Source organism: Scomber scombrus, chromosome 24 (genome assembly GCF_963691925.1).
Source record: "Scomber scombrus chromosome 24, fScoSco1.1, whole genome shotgun sequence".
Lineage (NCBI taxonomy): Eukaryota > Metazoa > Chordata > Actinopteri > Scombriformes > Scombridae > Scomber > Scomber scombrus.
The window spans coordinates 3,586,560-3,606,928 of record NC_084993.1 but is presented as its reverse complement, the minus strand read 5'-3'; the positions used below and the strand labels follow the sequence as shown (position 1 = coordinate 3,606,928).

The following is a 20,369-nucleotide window of genomic DNA, read 5'->3' as shown; positions in this document are numbered from 1 at the left end:
GATCAGAAATTAAGAGTCAAGCAGAAGTGCACAAATACAAATCTATAAATTAATATATTTTAGATTATAATTTGAGTATTCAGCATATATTTATTTTAATTACACTCTGTTGGTATAGTTAAAGCCGGAGTTTTGGTTATAGCTCTCATGGTGCTTTTATTTTGTTGCGCCTACAGGAAGTGAGTGTGCGTGTCCGTGCGTGCCTTGACGTTGTCAAATAGTGCAGGGGAGTGGAGAGACGCTGCCTGGGAGAGGACTCAAACACTCACACACATTCACACACACATACACTCACACACACTCATCATTACTCGCACACACACACACACTCACACACACACTCACACACTCACGCACACACATACAACCAACACTTGGAGGAAAAAAGACGCACCGAAAGACGCACGAAGGTCAGCGCTTCTTTTTTTTTCTGACATTCTGCGTTTCTTCTTTTTTTCTCTCTCTCTCTCTCTCAAACGGCAGGAGACAAGAAAAAAAGTTTCCAGAAAGAGAGAGAGACAAGAGAGACAGAAGAGAGGAGTGTCGACAAGCAGTCAGTTCTCTTTGGCTTCTTTTTATTGTGTGTGCGCGTGGACATTATTTTTTAATTCTAAGCTTTTCTCTTTTTTTTCGTTTTTGCTCCTGGGATTCCTTCTTTTTCTTTATTTCTTTTTTTTCTTTTTTTTTTGCACATCGACACACAGGCTTTGTGTTGATAAACAGAAGAGGGAGAAGTAAAGAAAACCCGGACCATTGCGGACCAAACGGGGCCAAACACTCACCCAGGTAGGAACAATTTAGCCGGATTTAATCCCGCATGTTACCTGCTGCTGCTGCTGCTGCTTTTATTCCTCACACAGACACATTGTGCAAAGATAGGAAGCTTATAGCACCACAAAACTGTCTTTTACTGTATGAATATTATAGAAAATGCTTTAAAATATAATGTAAAGTCACATTATAATAGCTCAAATGCTGTTAAAACTCAATATAGAGCATTTTACATAGACTACAAACCTCTGTGTGGATGTTATAGTTGTGTTATAAGACATAAAAAAGCACCTTAAAGCTCAATTATAGCCACTCATGTGTATGACAGATGAGTATTGTGGGAGTCACAGTGCAATTATTTATCCATTGAGTCACAAGAAACTCATTTATCTTATTTTTTTGGAGCCATTTTCTGCTAAATTGACTCATTATTTTTTGACTAAACGTGGTGTTAAAATGTGTTTAAGGACACCTCACACACACACACACACACACACACACACACACACACACACATACACATGCTGCTATGTATGAACATGTTTTACAGTGCAGGTCATCATCACAGTGATTAGTAATGATCAGTTGGAGCGTTGCTTTGCTGCATTGAGAAATAGGGAAATTCTCCTGAATCACAATTAAATTAAAGTATTCCTCATCTTCCTGATGGAGGGGGGGGGGGGGGTGAAGAGGAGGAGGAACCTTGTCCTGCTGCGTGGCACTTCACCTGGAAAACTACACACCAGCCTCTGTGTGTGTGTGTGTGTGTGTTGTGTGTGTGTGTGTTGTGTGTGTGTGCCAGCCTTTGTGCCAGTACACGCCTCACTACTCCAGGTGAAAAGCTGAACTCGCTAAACTCGCTTTGTGAAGCAGGACTTCAATTTTAGAGCCTCCCATTCACAGCCGCCTATTACACCCTAAACACACACACACACACACACACACACACACACACACACACACACACACACACACACTGGCACTGACACACACACACATGCACGTCTGCTGTGATGAAACTGGAGTAAGATGGCAGGCTGTTGGATGTGAGAGAGAGAGAGCAGTGTTTGTGCAGACGGCTGATGAACTAAACACACTAACATAACAAAGAGCTTTATATGGAGGCTGTTTAAAATCTATTAGTAGAAACACAAAACACACACTGAGATGCTTTTAAATCTGCAAATATCAGGATTAATTTACTGTGCAGACGCCGGTTTGTTTCACCTGTGAGCATCGCTGACTACAGATACAATAATCCCACCTGAACACTGCAGCGTATAGTGATACAGTGATGCAGTTTATTGTCGTCTTTTTCAATTAAAAGCAACAATTTGAGCAGCATCAGCTTCTCTTGATTGATTATCTGTCAGAAAATAGTCAATATACGTCAAGTTAATGTGTTTAAAACCCCAAAATATTCAAGAGAAGCAGCAAATCTTCACAGTTCAATGAGCTGATCTGATCTTTAATTAATACACAATCTTAAACTAAGTGATTATTCTTCAATAATCTCAAGTTTAAATGAATATGTGAATGTTTTGCATTGGTTTAAATATAATGTTAAGCATTAAAGGATTGACGTGTATCTGCACTAGATGATAAATCTCTTCAAATATTCAACTTTTCCCCACACAGTTAAAGGAGATAGAGGTAAAATGTTGTCTTTTTATACGACTATCAGTCCAAAAACCTTAAAGATAGTCAATTAATGCTCATGTTTGGCAAAGAAAATTTTTCAACTTCATTGTTAATTAATGCACAATTTTCATTTATATAGTTTCTAGGATGACGTGAAAATGTGTTGACGTGGAGACAATAAGACCTGTGATTGGTCAAGATGGTTCTCTTACTGTTTCCTCCCACAACTTTCTGCTTTGACAGTGAAGAAAATCTTGATAGTTATGTAATATTTCTGCTTTTTTTAGACATATAAAAGCTTCTACTCACTGTGAACATCATTTTCTGGTGCATTAAATAAAAAGACGCGATAACAGCGGCTCAGAGGCGTCGTAAAGTCAACAAAAAGAACGTCTTTTAGTTTCTTTTAACTGTAGAAAATGATCTTTATGTTAAGAAAGAGGACAACACAGGGCTATAGCATAATTTAAAAGACTTCAAAACTTTAAAATCCAGTTTATAGGGATGCACATTGTATCACATGTCGACGCACTTTAATAAAAACAACTATAAAAAGTTATAAAAGTAAAGTATTTTGCAGCTTTGTTCTTGTATTTATCTGCTTTAGCTCCATATTCACCACTAGTTTCATAAGAAATGTGTTAATTTGTCGCTTTCGCACGTTTCCAGGTGGAATATTTACATCAGCTGTTGAGTTTAAAGGTTGTAAATTGAGCTAAATCGGATTATTTCTTACGTTTTTGTTAAAATATTTGAGTTTTAAATACATTTAAAGCAACTAAAACAACCTTTATCTCCTTTATCTTTAAGAGATTGAAGCTGCTGTTGTTCATCTTTAAGCTTTTTTGTCTTTTTCCTGCCGTGCTCCACAGTGTGAGTCTTCATTTTGGACGCTTTGGCATCATGATGACGCATCACAACGCTGCACATGATCAACTTCCTCCCTTTTATGCATGACGTTATTTTTCTCCCACAGTAGATTTATGTGCTTACTTTCTATTGGGGAAGCCACATTTTGCATTTTGGTGACACGAGCAAAAGTAACGGTGATGATATGATGGAAATTCACCCCGAGGTTCAACATTCACCACTGAAAAGGTGTTTTCAGTAAACGTTAAGCGAGTTTCTCTCAACAAGTTCTCGATTCTTGTTAGTTAGTTTGAATCAGAGCGCTGACGGTTACAATAAAAGGTTCATTATGTGCTTTGACGAGAAATGTATTCAGCAGATTTGGGGATGTAATGTGTGTAGCATGTATGTTTTAATGCTACAATCCCAAATATATATAATAATAATCATACCTTTTGTTTATAGAGCGCTTTTAACAATACTCAAAGACCGTTAAAACAATAAAACCATACAGAATAAATGAAAAATAACAATGAATAAAAGCAATGCAGCAAAAAAGAAACAAAATAAAAAACATTAAAAGCAGATTTGAATGTTAAAAACTCACCAAAGGAACCATAATGTTGGTTTTATGTGTCAGAAAACAGCAAAAAACACCTGAAAATTTTATGCTAAAAGAAGAAAAATGTATTAAACTAATTAAACCTCAACATCTTTACAGGTTTGACTCCAGTATATTCACGTTTTAGGTAAATTATCATTGTCCTCGGGTCAGTTTTGACCCCCAGACGGACAACAGGTGTGATTATATGCTGCCATTAAAACAATTGAAATGGTTTCAAAACAGTATAACAACTAAACTTTGACTTATTATCATAATTTCCTCTTCCAACTTAATTTCTGCTTAATTTTAACGTGAAAAATGAGGTTTAAATGAGGCGTATTGACCCTAACTTCCTTAAAATATGTGTAAAACTTGGCTGAAAAGGTGTAAAAACACAGAATTGGATGCTAATTGAAACCTTTTAATGCTTTATAAACAGTTGGGAACGCTGTACAATCAGGTATTACAGCTTTTTGTTCCTTAAACACTTCAAACTAATCAATTTGGCACTTTAATCAAACCAGTTTAGAGTTGAAAAAGGAGTTTATGGCAGATTCAGGGTCCAGCTTTCTATAATACAGAGCTGAGAGTCAATTAATGATCAAATAAATGATGAATAAACAGTTATACAATATCAAACTCTTCTATTTCATCATCATAATCATCGTGTTTTTAACTTCTCTGCTTCTCTGCGAGTCCAATTTGATGCTTTAAGTACAATATTTAGGATTTAAGTGAAAGAAATAAGCATAAAAAACTACTTTTTAAGTGTCAGAGAGCTGCAGCGAAGCAGCAACAAAAACATCCACAGCTCCCGATCAATAATACATTAAGAACAGAAGAGTCTCGGCCGCGTATATTATTTATATTTGAACGTTTGACTTTGGTGTTACACCACCAACAAACAACTAGAATACACCTGTTTTCTTTAGCAGTCGCTTTCTATTGTCTGATTTCTATTTGAATTAAGAGTTATGAGTGAAATGACCCGTTAATATACGCCCAATAACCTGTAAAAACATCCAAAATCAAAGGTGTGAATGGGTTTTTTATGATATATCCACTGCGACTATATTACACTGTTGATCTTTTGACCCGTATATTACAGGTTGGTGAATCAGCCCTATTAACCACTTAAGGAGGAGTAGTAGCAGTTGAAGTAGCTTGAAGTAGTATTTGTGCTTCCAGTGGAGGTAAAACTCCTCTTTTTTTAATGTATTCTTAGTCTTGAGTCGGGCAGCGTTTTGTCGACTCAGTCATGGGTTTAGCCGAGGCCTGGCTCCCTGGGCTGAGGCTCTATTCTGGGCGAGGCGAGCCCACCACCTACACATCCTGCAGGGGTGGAGAGAGGCATGTGGTCCTCCCAGCAACCCCGGCGCTGCTGACTGCCACTCCTCTGTGAGCGAGGCCTCCGCAGGGCTTCACATGCACATAAGGAAGGAGGGAAAGGGAAAGGGAGTCTAAAAAAGAGAAAAAAGCCTCATTTAATGCTTCCCACTTGTTGTATCTTCCAATTTAAGGTGGCAGGTGATGAGAACTTGGCACAGATTTGAGTTTTAAAGCGAGTGAATGTCAGTGTGGTTGATAATTAGGAGAGCAAACAGGCTTTTTTGCAAATGTGGAATCTCTGGATCATAAAGATATACAAGAATATTTTCATCCTGGCAAGCCAAACACCAACCAACCAACCAACCAACCATGGTGAGAGAATGTGTAGATTACCTAATCCGCTCCGCACCTTTTTTCTGTCTGATAATGCCTTATCAAAGCATGAAAAACTTCCACCGGTGCCATTCAATGCTTAAAAATGTGCGGCACTCCAGGAGAAAAGGTCATCCATCCAGGTGTTGTATTTATCTATCTTTAATACACACCTGCTGACGCCTGATAATAAATAAAAGAGAAGGGGGAGAAAAGGCATGCACACACTTGCCAATAATCTGTACAGTCCTAAAAATAATTCATTTTATTTGTGGAAATGTCAGTTTTAGTGGTAATTTGTGTGCAAAAAAGCAGGTGAGGCATGAAATAAACCAGGAAAGAGAAGAGAAGGGAAGCGAGGAAAACTTTGAAGATAAATGTGACCGTTTAAACAGTCAACAAACACGCTTAAAACACACAAAAATATACTTATTCAGCTTTGTTAAGCAGTAAATATGAAGCTACTGCCTGCAGCTGGTTAATAAAGCTTAGTATAAAGACTGGAAACAAGGGGAAACTGCTAGCCTGGCTTTGTCCAAAGGTAACAAAATCAAGCACATAACCGTCTGTAGAACCAAAGTTTGTTGGTTTTAAGCTTTAGTTTTTCTACAAGATATATAAAATGTTAATTAGAGAGCTTTGAAGGGGCTTATAGGTGAGTTTTTGACCTGTTTCCAGGAGGATATGAGACTAGATAGCCCCCTTATCGTTGTTTCCTGGTGTTGTAGCTGTTCTATTATTTGCCTTTTTCCCACTTTTTCCTAACTGACTGACTAATTTGGCAGATTGTAATATGGTGATATGGCATAAGAGTCTTTTCCTGGTTTTACAGTAAAATTATGTAATTTTCTGAACTTACTAGATTTCTAGCTGTTCTATTATTTGCCTTTTACTCAATTTGTCATTATATCCAAATTACTGATGATTAATTATCAAAAATCGCATTGTGTAAATATTTTGTGAAAGCACCAACACTCATCCTTACAATATCGTAGCGAAGTATTTGGTCAAAAATATTGTGATATTTGATTTTATCCATATCGCCCAGCCCTAGTTTGACCTGTTTCCAGTCTTAATGCTAAGCGAAGATAACCGGCTATTGGTTGTAGCTCCATCAAATGTTATCAACCTTTCCCTTAAATGTTGAATTGCTCCTTTTAAATAACAAACTTGAGTTCTTACGGATCTACTTCCTCCCTCAGGTATGGCGGCGGTGTTGCCGAGAACGCTCGGTGAGCTGCAGCTCTACCGGATCCTGCAGCGGGCCAACCTGCTCTACTACTACGAGGCCTTCATCCAGCAGGGCGGCGACGACGTGCAGCAGCTCTGCGAGGCCGGGGAGGAGGAGTTCCTGGAGATCATGGCCCTCGTCGGCATGGCCAGCAAGCCGCTGCACGTGCGCCGCCTGCAGAAGGCGCTGCGAGACTGGGTCACCAACCCGGCCATCTTCAACCAGCCGCTCACATCGCTGCCCGTCTGCAGCATCCCCGTCTACAAGCTGCCCGAGGGTTCGCCCACGCTGCTGAGCGGCCAGGACCGCGCCAACACCGCCAGCGTCAAGATGCCCAAAGCCGTCGCCGCCGCCTGCTCCGACCCAGGGAAGCTGGACGTGGCGCGGGATAAAGTCTCAGCGGGGTCGCCGCTCCAGGGCAGCAGCGAGGCTCGGTTCTGGTCGGGCCACAGCAACGACAGCGAGCACAGCCTGTCGCCGTCCGACCTCGGCTCCCCGTCCTCGCCGAGAGACGCGCTGGAGGCTCTGGACGCCGCCGCCGTCCAGTCGGTGCTGGAGTGCGTGGACAGGATGGCGCCGGGGCTCGCCAAGACGGACTCGACCGAAGTGAAGGAGCAGCTGAAGACCAACAAGAAGCTGGCGAAGATGATCGGACACATCTTCGAAATGAGCGACGACGACCCGCGGAGGGAGGAGGAGATTCGTAAATACAGCGCCATCTACGGGCGCTTCGACTCCAAGAGGAGAGACGGCAAACACCTGACGCTCCACGAGGTTGTCCAACAGAAAGAAACACAAAAATACTATTACGAATAATTTAATTTAGGTTCACTAAGGTTTATATTTTTTGTCTAAAATTTAGCTGACGGTGAACGAAGCAGCAGCTCAGCTCTGTATGAGGGACATGGCTCTGCTGACGCGCCGAGACGAGCTGTTCGGACTCGCCCGGCAGATTTCCAGAGAAGTCACCTACAAATACACCTACCGCACCAGCAAGTAAGAGCTAACAAACACTCTGACATCCACCAAAAACGGCAAAAAGTTTCCCTCTTAGAGTTGAAAAACCTGATCCTGATGTTAAAATCTTTTTCTTTATCCCTAAAAAAACCATGTTTGATCTCTGCTTATTGAAATCTGACAGCCTAATACATGTTTCATGGTTTCTTTGAGGTTTAATGCATGAAAGCAACCTCATGAATTTCAATGAGCTGTCCGTGCTCGTGCTTTAGCTCGGCATTCATGCTGTTTGTGCTTTTTTTTTTTTTTTTTACACCTTTGAATCTAAAGTGCGGAGAAAAAAGGAGAAATTCAGCTCTCCAAATCATCCATCAAGAAAAACTGGAATTAGCCAGTCGTCAAATGATTTAGTAGTTATCGTCTTCTCTTTGAGTTAAAGTTTAAATGTAATGTCTTGATGTTTCTCTCTTCAGGTCTCGGTGTGGAGACAGAGACGAGCCGTCCCCTAAAAGGATTAAAACAGAGGTAAAAATCTGATTAATGCAGTGACATTAAATTCTTACTTCTTCTTACAGATTATTTGTCATTTTGCAAAAGCTTTTCTTTATTTTTGCAGTTTTCTATTCAGATAATAATGCAGTGCACTCTTGTTTCTGCACTTTTACACCTTCATGAGTCTAGAGCTGAAACAATTACATCAATTAATCAATTAGTGGAGCGACAGAATCAGAATTAGCAGCTTTACTTTGTCTTATAATAATAATAACACTAGTTACCAGTGCATCACACAATATAACTCAGCTAACATTGATTTGGGAGAATAAGTAAATACATATGAATGTGACTACATAGTGCAATAGTACAATGGATAGACAAGAATGTGATGTTATGTTATGTGCAAACTGAACGTCTTTAAGTCATGAAACAGAGGCTGTAACTGAATTTATATACAATTATTTTATTAATGTCAGTAGTAGATTGTGAAAAATGTAGTTTCTTTTGCCTTAAAATTAAAAAGAAGATCAGTTTATTATCATATAAGAGTCTGAAAAACAAAAGATATTCAACTTTTTAACATTTTTTCTTTAAATGTTTGATTAATCGTTGCAACTCTACATTTTTAGCTTTTTCAATTTCTTTTTCAGACAAATAAAAGAATCGATAATTCAAATAATTCAAACCTCAATCAGACAGTTCGGTGTGGAGAGACTGTAACGTCGACTAAAATTTTAAGTTTATTTTCTTTTTTCCAAAGAAAAACCACCAAAAGTGAAACCCATCACTTCCTGTCAGTGTTTTCAGAAGTGAAAATGGGAAATATGAGGAGTGTCACTCTGCGATCTTTGACCTGCGTACTAAATAGCTGAAGCTCTTGTAATAAAAACAGAACTGTGGCAGCTGGAGCGAGCTCTGTGTTGAAGTTATCAGAAGTTAAAAACTGAACAGACGCAAGCCGTTCCATCCTTGAACAGAGTACAAAGCCGACTCTGAGCGTTAATCTCCTGACACATTTGGCTGAGAGTTTTTCTCTGAATGGCTCCTCTCAGTTTGTAAAAAGATGATCGGAAACATGTGCGGCTCGCGAACTCTGCAGGGATTTCAAACCAAGAAAGACGAGCTGCAGATGAACCTGCACCTGTTCACAAATAAAAAATAATTTGTGAGCTCCAAAAACCAAAAAAAAAAAAAAAAAAAAGAAGGGGGGGAATTCCTGCTAAATTCACTTTCAGGCAGTTTTTCTACAGAATCAGAAAATGTCCCAAAAGCCCAAAAAAAGTTCAGTCGCTTTGAGATTAGAGGAAATGCAAATAGCGTGGGTGTAATACATTCCTGCTCCTCAATTAGTCAGAAGTAATACTTTTAATACAAGCTGTTACAGGAGTCCAACTTACAAAGTGAGATACCAAAAAGAGAATACTTACACTTATTTACATTGTGATATTGGTGCATAAACACGTGCATTAGAAAAATAAATGAAAGTTATAATAATGATGGTGATAATAAAGTTACATAAGAAGAAAAAAAGAAGAGGTAAAACTCAAAGTAGCAGCAAAAAAATGAAAAAAATCTGTGAAATTATGTAAAAAATAGTTCGAAAAATGAGATTAAACTATATTTAACATTAATTATGACATCCAGTTATAGTTATAGTTATATTTTTGTAATTGTTCTATTTTCTGTAAATTAGATGCCACTTTAAAAAAAAATCCTTCTCTAGAAACGTAGAAACTGTCACTTTGAAGAATTGACTGAAGAATCAGAACCAGCTATTAACATATCCGAGTGAGTTATGTGTAATTATAGAGTGTGAACTCCTCCTCGGGTCATTAAACTCCCCAAATTCCCCCTCTCCACCCCAAAAAAAAAAGTACAGAGGACATGTTAGAAGTAGTAATCCCCATTTCAAATCTGACCTATAAGCTGCAGTGAAGGGAAAAAACATAATTCTACTCAAAATAGTATTAAAAATATCACTTAAATGAAGATTCTTGATGTAAACCACCTTCAGTAAGACAGGAAGCTCCGTACTTTCTACATAACCGAGCCAAGAAATGCGACGTTAACGTGTTTCATCTCTTTCCTACGTCTTCAGGAGAACTTCTTCGACATCCAGGAGGCGCTGCAGGCCATCCACATGAGGCAGGAGATGCTGAGGGAGCAGCTGGCCTGCGCCAAGTCGAAAGGAGAGGAAACTATCGGGCGAAATCTGCAGGTAGGAAAAAGGAATAAAACTAAAAGCGACCACAAAACCCACAGATGTGTTTATCAGTTGTTTTACTTTAAAGGCCAAATAATGATAAATAAACCCAAATGACTAAAATATATGAATGTGAAGCTAGAACACACTCATACTGCTGCGTAGTGTGGACTACATGAAGGACACATCATGCTTTTTGTGATCTTCTGTCGTTTTTAGACTGTTGTGATGTCAGATGTTGAACTTGAGGTGAACATTTGCGCTGCCTGTAAGTCAACATCCAGGGCTTCAATCTGCTCGCACATGTCCACAAACTTAGTCATTGTTGCTAAGGTTGTTCCATGTGTTTTTATATATATTTTGGATCGTATTTTTTCTCAAGTACATACATATATCTTTGAGAAGTTGACATTTGGAGTAAAGAAGGAGGGACCTTAAAGGGACAGGAGCTAAAAGACAGAAGCTGAACTAAAGGGCTGCATAAAGGGCAAGTACCAAATAAGAGTTGGCAAGATTATCAATTCAAAAATATGCTAAAATATAATATAGTAATAGTAATAATTACTTCATTTAAAAAAACATCAAATGAAAAAAATATATATTTGGAGTATTTCTACATTTAAATTTTAAAGCATTTAGTCAATATTGAGCAGAACGTATCCTAAAAACAACCATTTATTCTAAATAATTTGTGACAAATTATGTTTTATTTATTTTCCTGTATATAATCAGATTTTTATGAAAAGAAATACTGGTTACACCAATTGGACACTGAGTTGCATCAAGTCATTGACTCATAAGATAAATTTAGTTTTTAACTAGAAATCATGTGAAGATATTCCAGTAGAGCCTCAGAATAAATATAGAGCTGGAGATAACATTTTTGGGTTGTTATTGATTGTTTCACGCAGATAAAAAGGGTCACTTACTGCTTTTTAGCCTTCATCAGCAGATAGTTCGCTCATCTGTCTTCTTGTTTTAAGCTCATGTTTCTTCTACTTTTTGTCGAATGTCGGGATTTAATTTCCTGCTTTATTCTGGTTTCCCGCCAACTTAGAGTGGCTACCAATCAAACAAATATTATTGCTTTCTGTTTGTTTTGCTGTAAATAAACAAAAGTTCGTTAACTCCCCGATCAGAGCGCTTGATTGGAAACAAATGCCTCTTTTATTTCCTGCACAAACGAGGAATAATCTGCACCTCAGCTGTCGGGGTTGAAAGGATTCTCTGCAGCAGCGATTGGCGACAGATTTCCATGTCAGCAGATGTTTGTGGCTGCAGGATCCAGTTTGATCCCCAGTAATGTTCTTTATTGGTTTCCATGCTGCTGCCGCTGCTGAGGCTTGTTCCTAATTAGAGCTGGAGTGTAGGAGGAAAGCTTTATGATAAGTCATTACCCAGAAAACACGTTCATGTTGATTGTGCAGGAAAACACGTGCTCCTTCGCTCCTTCATGTGTCCGTCTTCATGCGTATGTGAACATATGTCTTGTCATATTATATTTGTGTGTGTGTGTGTGTGTGTGAGAGTGTGTGTGTGTGTGAGAGTGTGTGAGAGTGTTTGTATTCTGGTGCATCAGCCTGGCTCCAGTTACACTTGTCATTTTGATGTGATTTTCATAAAAACGGCATTGAGAGGAAGAAGAGATTTCATGGCTCCGAACCCGCCGCTGCTTACGGGAGGATGTGAAGCGTTTTTCTCGTGATGATTTAAAGTGACAGTGATGTGCAGACTGGGAATAAACAGATATTTTAACTTTTGGTAGGGACGTTTTCTATCAGACGGCGTTAATAACCACATATGTGTGTCTCTGTGTTGCTGACCAATTTAGCTTTTTAATAATGTCTTAATGGCACTTATGCAATAATACCTCTGCTCTTCATCCACTCATGGAAAAAATGGCAGAGATGGCATTAAACAGTAGATATTTCTCTTGCTAATTTCAAAGATAATATGTGTGTTCGTTCTTATTAAGTGAGCTCAACTGTCGGTGACACTTTGGCTCTTATTTAAAAAGGACCAGATGTCTTCATTTGCATTCAGGAGGGATTTTTTTACCAACAGGAATACAAGTTGTTCAATTAATTTAAAACATGTCTGAGCAACAACACCTAACGCCTGAAATTAAATCACTTTTTTTTTGCAAAAAACATACAGCTAGATTGTTTGAGATCAGTAGAAATATTGGTGTGGATGATTCAGCAACAGCTTGATATTTGTAGGGACATGTCCCGACCGCCCGTACCCAAAATCTACGCCCATGATTCCTGCACATTTCAGTTCCAGTTTGGATGAAACTGAGGCTTCATTCGTCCATCGCGTTAACGGTCGCTGACGGGCTTGTTTGTCTGATTTTTTCAGCTGTGGGAAAGCTGTTGTCAAGACTACAAACCTCAAGTAAAAAATCTTAAAGCTTATAACACAATATTATCTGAGGATTTGTTTTATCTGCTCCGCCTCCGTGGTGAATTTGTGCAAACGGTTGCTTATTTCCACGTCCGGGCGGTTTAACGGAGCAACTTTATCATTCATTTGGAGTTGTGTTTCTGTCATGACCTTATTGGTTTGGATGTTTTAGATACTGTACGCCCACCAGTGCAGCATGAGGTCACCGCTGAAGACAAACTGTTTTCCAGGAAGTTTCTAGTTCCCATTTCATGAGCTTGTCAATGCTGTTAGACTTTGTTTCAGGTGTATTTGCTTTAATAATTTGGCTTCTTGTCCAGGTCCTTTAATGTATTACCAACATCTTCACTTTTACTGTCACCCTTTGTTTTAACGTTCATGAACTATAAAATATCTTCCCTTAGTATGTTTATTGTGACTTTAATGTCCATGAAGTTGTCCTAAAAGGTGAAAAGGAAGATATAAGACAAGATAAGATAAGATATTACGAAAATACATCATTACATCCCGTTTTTTCTTCTTTTTCAGATGCAGCTGGAGCGTCTGCTGGCGAGGCAGATGGAGATCCTGCAGGACGCCGCCGTCCAGGAGCGACTCCAAGCTCTAGACTGGAGGATTCCTCCCGCCGCCTTAAAGTACCTCAACGACGCCCATAACACCAACGGAGCCGCCAGCGACTCCAGCAGAGACAACCAAGGTAGGAGAGCGGACTTTTTTGGGTCAGATAAATGATGCATAGACACAACTAAATATACTTCTCTGGATCTTATACTGAAAAATGAAGCTGCATCTTAGTGCTTAAAACACAAGATAGGAAACTTGAAACCTAGATTTTGGAGGCATTCCTATTATATGCAACAAAAAAAACAACAATAACAACAGTCTACCCGGCTGAGGTCACTGAGTTTTTTCCTCTTGAGCTGCAAATATTTAGTTTTTATATTTGCTTTGCTTTTGTTCGGCTTGTCCAGGTTTGTTTTCGAGCGTCCAAAATGCTAGTTTGCCATATTGTAATGGGCTCACTGCTGCCCCCTGTGTCCAATCAAGTGAAAACATCAGTTGTAAGACCTTTTTTTAAAGCTGTTTTATTGACTGTTCAGCTGCTAAATGACATAAAGTGCATAAATATACCTGCAGACTTCCAGTGTAGACAGATTTTGGGTGATTTCTTAGCTGTTAGTTGGGTACAACGCTTATTGAAATGTCCTCTAAACTAAAGAAAGGAGGAAATGCATCTTTAAAGAGTCTTTCAAGCTGGAGACAGAGTGCATCACACACACTCGCAAGCGAGACCCAAACCAGGAGGAGAACGCCCCCGTGTAGTAATAGCCAGACTAGATTATTATTACTCTGACTGTGCGGATGATTCGAAACATGACTATCTCCATATTTTCGGGTTCTCACGGCCAAAACAACCAGTGCTGCATTCAGTGATGTCAGACATGCAGCTCCGAGAGATTCCAGGTGTCCGGTTTGGTACATCTATGTTTATGAATCACATCCAACAGCGAGGGGACTGAGTTCAAGACTGTCTTTAAAGTACACAGGGATATTATAGGACACATTGTGGACATTTACAAGAGGATTAATCCTTAAATTACTGCTGTAAATATTCAGTTTTTCCTTTTTTCTGTTCTATTAAGAGCAAGATAGTAAAGTTAATTTTATCTTTTAAGGCGCTTTGAACAAGGTGAAGCATGAGTTGACTGATCATAGTTCCTCTATTGGTGGTATTTTTTTGCTACTGTGACTTTTTTGGCCTTTTTTGTTGTGTCAGTTTTCTTCAATAATGGAAAATCTTACTGGAATTACACCTAGACTTTAGGTGCCACAGTATTTGACATACGATTCTGCAGGGCTCTACTCTTTTATTGGTTAGTTTAGCCACAGTAAGCTTAGAAGAAGTAATACAATCAATCAAAGCTGTGCAGAAACAACAAAGCTCCAAGGCCCAGATGGATTTTCGGATTTTCTGTATTTGTTGTAATATCAGAGGAGCAAACAGGTCTCATTAAGGAACAACAGCTCTTTTTTTTGTTGAAGCTGAATATGCTCTATTCAAAACATTCCTCACTAAACCCAGAAGTGGTTATTCTTTTGGATGCGGAGAAGGCGTTCGATCGAGTGGAGTGGAGGGGAGGAGAGGAGGAGGGAGGGAGCTTCTGGCAGTACTCAAGAATTTGGGGTTTGGTGATAAATTTGTGTCTTGGATTCGACTTTTCAGCGTTCATACCAGTGATACCTGATCTGACTATTGTGTATTGACATCAGAGACAAAGCAGGGATGCCCTTTATCCCCCTTAGACTTCACATTAGTACCTCTTTTCTTCTTTCTCTCTCTTTCTTTTTAAAATTGTATTTATTAGTTTGTTTTCTGCTTGTCGCTTTTGTTTTTTATCGCTCTTTTGAACCCGGCAGAGTTTGTTAAGATGTGCAAAAGGGATGTACAGTACATACAGCTGTTAGCAATTTTCCAGCTCTGGTGAGGGTGGATGAAGGGGTGATGGGGGTCTGTGGAGAAATTGGGATAAACAAATGAGGTGGAGTATCGGAATTACATTCGTCCTGTAATATGTTGAACCAAAACGGGGGAGAAATGTGATCTGTTAAATAGCATAAATAAATAAATAGGTGCAAGGAAATATGACAAGAAAGAAAGAAGAAGAAGGAAGAAAAAGTTGGAAACAAACAGACTGAATCTTGAGCTTAATTAGACTTGTAAGTGTGAAGATTTATATCATGTCATAAACGCCACAGGATGTGTACATATGCATGGAAACGTCACCTTTAGCTGCTCACTTTCCACACACGGCCGCGGCAGCTGTCATTTCTTTTTTTTTCTTTTTCCTATCCAGTTTTTTTTCCTCCTCTGACTTCTCCGACACAGAAAGAAGAACGAAGAAGATATAGAAAGAGAGAGAGAGAGAGAAAAAGATGCATCATTATTCAGGATCTTACTTCTCCTCCGGGCCTCATCTCATTTTCATCCTTTTCCTCCTTCACCCACTCCCGACAGCTCATTATATCACTGTTCCCACAAATCCCACAATGCACCTGTAATTATCACGCCCACGCCTGTTTACCTCCAGCCAGTTGCCCGGAGGGGGGCGTCTCTCTCTCTTTCTCTCTTTGTCTACCTCTCTCTCTCCTCCCCCTCTTCTTTCTCTGCTTTCTTTCCTTTTTTAAAAAAAATTCTTCCTCTTGTCGTCTCTTTTTTCCCCTTCTCTCTGTCATTTGTCATTTCTTTTCTTCTCCTTCTTCTTCTTGTCTTGTCTTAACCTCTCTCCTAGTGTTTCTTCTATATTATCCCCCCTTTTTCACTCTCTACTTCTCTGTCGACCTACATTTTCATTATTTCTTCTCTCTATTTGCCCTTCTCTTTTTCCTTATTTTCTCTTCCTCGTCATGTTTATTTGCAAGTATTTTTTATGCACATTATCTCATATTGCACCTGAACAATCAACAAATATCAATTAGTGTCAACAAAAACATCTTAAACTGCTTGAGATTGCATCGCCACATTGTCAGTTAATATGTTTAAGCCTTAAATCTTGCTTTGAGAAACCTTTTACAGCCTTTATCCCAACTGAAATAAACCAGAAAATGCTAGAAAACCATAAAAATATATGATTGATAGAAGTTGTAGTAATAATGGACACACTGAAATGAACAGTGCTCAGGAAGTATCCAAGTACATGTACTTAAGTCAAACCAATTTTCACCCAAGTATTGTACTTAAGTACAATTTTGAGACACTCATACTCAAGTATTTCTCTATTTGAGAGGCAAATGTTGTACTTTTTGCTCTGCCACATTTATATGATAACTTTAATGATGAGTTACTTTGCAGATTCAGAAAATAATACAAAATATAATGTAAAAAAAAGTCTATTGATCCCCAGATGGTACTTCACAACCAGTATGTAAAGCAAGTGCACACATTAATGCATCACAATAAAGTTGCACATGGCCACTTTTATTCAAATAAAAAATGTGAGTACTTATAGCACCACTGGAAATGGTAGTAGAAGTAAAAGTAAGAGGCAGGCATGTCGAAGATAAACCTAATTGTACCTTTTATCTTGTATTAATGGTGATGATGCAGAAACCAGGTGATGAGACACTTGGATGATGCCTGAGTCTTGTATACAGGAATAAAAAATAACCAGATATCACAAATATGATAAAGGAAAACGCTCAAAACTGGGACACAAGTTTGCAAGTAAATATACCCGATAACAATCTGTGAAATAAAGATATATGTGGTATTCTATGGGGATGCAAAATACAGTCACATTTCTCTCTTTTTCTAGCTTTTCCCTCTTTGTTTCTTTTTTGCTCTCGGAGGGAATAAAAGGCAAACATGAGGGATCAGCAGCTTAACACAAACACTTTGTTACCACAGGGAATATTGAACATGTAAATCAAAGCCAGAGCTACTGTGGAACAACATCTGGCCCGATGTTTGCTTTTATCCGTCCCTCTGAATTAACTTTAGTCATATCTGATGGATGAAAGGTGATGCTGTATTGATTATTGAATGATCGATACTGGACTGTGGTTTGTGGGGAAGCTTTCTCAGATAAAGTCTTCTATTTCTTGTTCCTATTAATGCTTTTTCTCTTGGTTTTTTGTGTCCTATGAAGGCATATCTTTACTTTAACAGACAATTTTGGTTAAATTAAGGTCCACTTATTAGCTTTCTGCAGAGCTTTCAACCTCATGTCACCGTCTTATTCAGTAGATGGAGTTAGCTCAGTTCTCTTTAAGTGAGTTGTGGTCAATAATAAAGTTTATCGTCACATTTGTTATGTTTTTGGACAGCAGTGAGAGCCATGAAAGTGGAGATTTCATGGTTCAAATTCTTGAAACATTGGGGGAAATTTGTTTGGACACAATCAACCCTCCTGTGGCACATATTGTTTAAAATGTTGCCAAACTTCTGGTTGTTTCAGCCATGGTTGAATAAAGTAATAAAATCTGAGTTACGACATTCTTAGAAAAACGATAATAATATTTCTGTCTTTTCTTAATTCTCCAAGATGAACGACCAATCAACTTGCGGGTGGTTAGTCAAAACATGCAGGAAGGCGACCTCCCGTTGGGCAAGCAGCTAGCCAATGAGCTGAAGCGCCATCACAACCACAACAACAGCAACAACAACAACAACACAGACGAGACCAAAACACCAGCAACAGGTTAGTGATTGATCGCATGTTGGAGCTCATTATCTGGGCTTACAGTGAGAATTTATAGTGCCTTGCTCATGAATAGTTGTGTTAACCTTTGTGTCGTCGTCCTCCCGGGTCAAACTGACCCCGTCTGTTTTGACTGTTCCTTCTTTCCTCTCTTCCTCTTTTCCTTTCTCCCTCCTCCCTTCCTTCCTTCCGTCTGTCCTTCCTCCCTCCCTCCTTCTCTCTTTCCTCCCTTCCTTTTCTCTTCTGTCATTCTTTCCTTCCTTCTTCCCTCCCTCTTTTCCTTTCCCCCTCCCTCATTCCTTCCTTTTTTCCTCCCTCCGTCCTACTTTCCTTCCTTCCTTCTTTCCTCTGTCCTTCCTTCTTTCCTTTCCTCCCTCCCTTCTATCCTCCCTTCCTTCCTTCCTCCCTCCTTTCTTCTTTCCTTCCTCCCTCCCTCCTTCTCTCTTTCTTTCTTTCCTTCCCTTCCTCCCTTCCTTCCTTCCTCCCTCCCTCCTTTCCTTCTTTCCTTCCTTCCTCCCTTCCTCCCTTCTTTCCTCTGTCCTTTCGTTTCTCCCTCCCTCCTTCTCTCTTTCTTTGCTTCCCTACTTCCTCCCTTCCTTCCTTCCTCCCTCCTTTCCTTCCTTCCTTCCACCCTTCCTCCCTTCTTTCCTCCCTCCCTTCCTTCCTTCTTCCTCCTTTCCTTCCTTCTTCCTCCCTCCCTTCCTTGACTCGAGGGCAACAGGAGGGTTAAGAGTTGAGGAACATAAAATCTGAGAGTTTACAGCATTAAATTTGTTCTGCAGCTACAACTTTATAGGTTTCTACAAGTATTTGCGCTGGATTATCAACCGCTTTGCTGACGATACTCTTCTTTATCTTTGTGGTCGTCTTTAGAAAACGGGACGTCGCAGCGGGCATCTAGCAACGCAGAAAAGAAGACCATCAAGTCAGAGCCGGAAGACTCCACATAGTGCCTCCCGCCTCACCCACCCCTCCACCCTACCAACCCCCCCCCACCCCCCACCCCTACTTCATTCTACTCACACTTGACAGTATGCAGTTATTACCCGTCAATAGATACTAAGCAAGCACAGCCACAGTAGAGCCTTAACAACCAATGTTGCCTCATGAATAGCATTTATTTTTCTTTGTTTTTGTCTTTTTTTGTTGTTTTGTTCTTAAGAAAGTATTTGCCAAAGCACCTACAGAGCATGTTGAGACGCCCCTCGATGCTCTACAGGTCTTTGTCTGTTGATTAATTGTACACGTTAGATGTACAGGTAATTTAAGAGTGATCTGTTGCAGACATTTGTACACTCTTTACCTCGGCCTGGGTGTTATTTTTGTTGCTTTATTTGGACAGCCAGGTTGCAGGCTTTCGTGCCGGGGCTGAATCATAACTCAAACGTAGATTCAGAGATGGAAGAGTTGTTGGAGCATGTTTTGACAAGTTTAGCCTCTTGGTAACACTTTACATGTCTACTATTTAATTCATATTTCAAGTCCTTTTTCCACTCGCTGACACCTTAAAACTGAAGCTGCTGGTGAAAATACACTGTGCCGCTATTTAATACAAATTAAAAATTCCTAAATATTTAATGTATCTATGAACAGCAGGGCTCTAGTGAGTCTTGGTCAGTCCATCACTTGTACAGACATGCATATAATCCAGAAGTTAATTCATCCTAATTAATTTGTTAATCCCATCAGTTTTCATGTAGGAACAGTTGCAAATTCAAGGTTTTAATATGTGAAATACCTCGAAATCTACTAAATGGATTGGCACAACATTTCCTAAAGACTTTTATGTTACTCACAAGATGAATTGTACTAATTTTGGTGATATTTTTCTCAAACATTGAACCTTAAATTTTTCCAATACTTTGGTTTAAACCTGCAAAACTACTGACATTCCCACCAGCCTCAACCATACTTTGAATTTAATGCTAATTAGCAAATGTTTGCATGAATACTAAGGCGGTGACATTACTTGCTAAGCATTTATGTTTATGAAGAACATTTCTTAACAGGTAAACTCAATGTACTTTACATTAAAGTGCTTACAGCAACATTTGACACGAGTTGTGTGGCGTACCAGAGCTTTTTAGACTTTTAATCTTATTATTTTCAGGGTCGAAATGATTATTTTTCGATTGGGAGCTCTTTAAGGCAAAGTCATTATCTGCACTTTTATTTAAGTTGCATGTTAACGTGAATTTTTATGGGCGAAATATCAAACTCATTAACATTTAATAATGGTAGACATCCAAAGTGCAAAGTGTTACCTCATTTTGTGGCGAAAGGAACGCACAGTAATTGTCTGTCGGCTGCAGC

At 39.2% G+C, this 20,369-nt stretch overlaps 1 protein-coding gene across 1 annotated transcript; it reads left to right on the top strand.

The window, feature by feature from the left end:
- The first annotated feature begins 342 nt into the window (after positions 1-342).
- LOC133976346 (NGFI-A-binding protein 1-like) lies at positions 343-20,106 on the top strand. Its single transcript, XM_062414543.1, has 9 exons — positions 343-410; positions 705-786; positions 6,769-7,571; positions 7,660-7,793; positions 8,228-8,279; positions 10,348-10,467; positions 13,387-13,555; positions 17,901-18,056; positions 18,930-20,106. The coding sequence occupies exons 3-9, from the start codon at positions 6,771-6,773 to the stop codon at positions 19,004-19,006; spliced, it is 1,509 nt and encodes a 502-aa protein (XP_062270527.1). The 5' UTR covers positions 343-410; positions 705-786; positions 6,769-6,770; the 3' UTR covers positions 19,007-20,106.
- Positions 20,107-20,369: the final 263 nt, after the last annotated feature.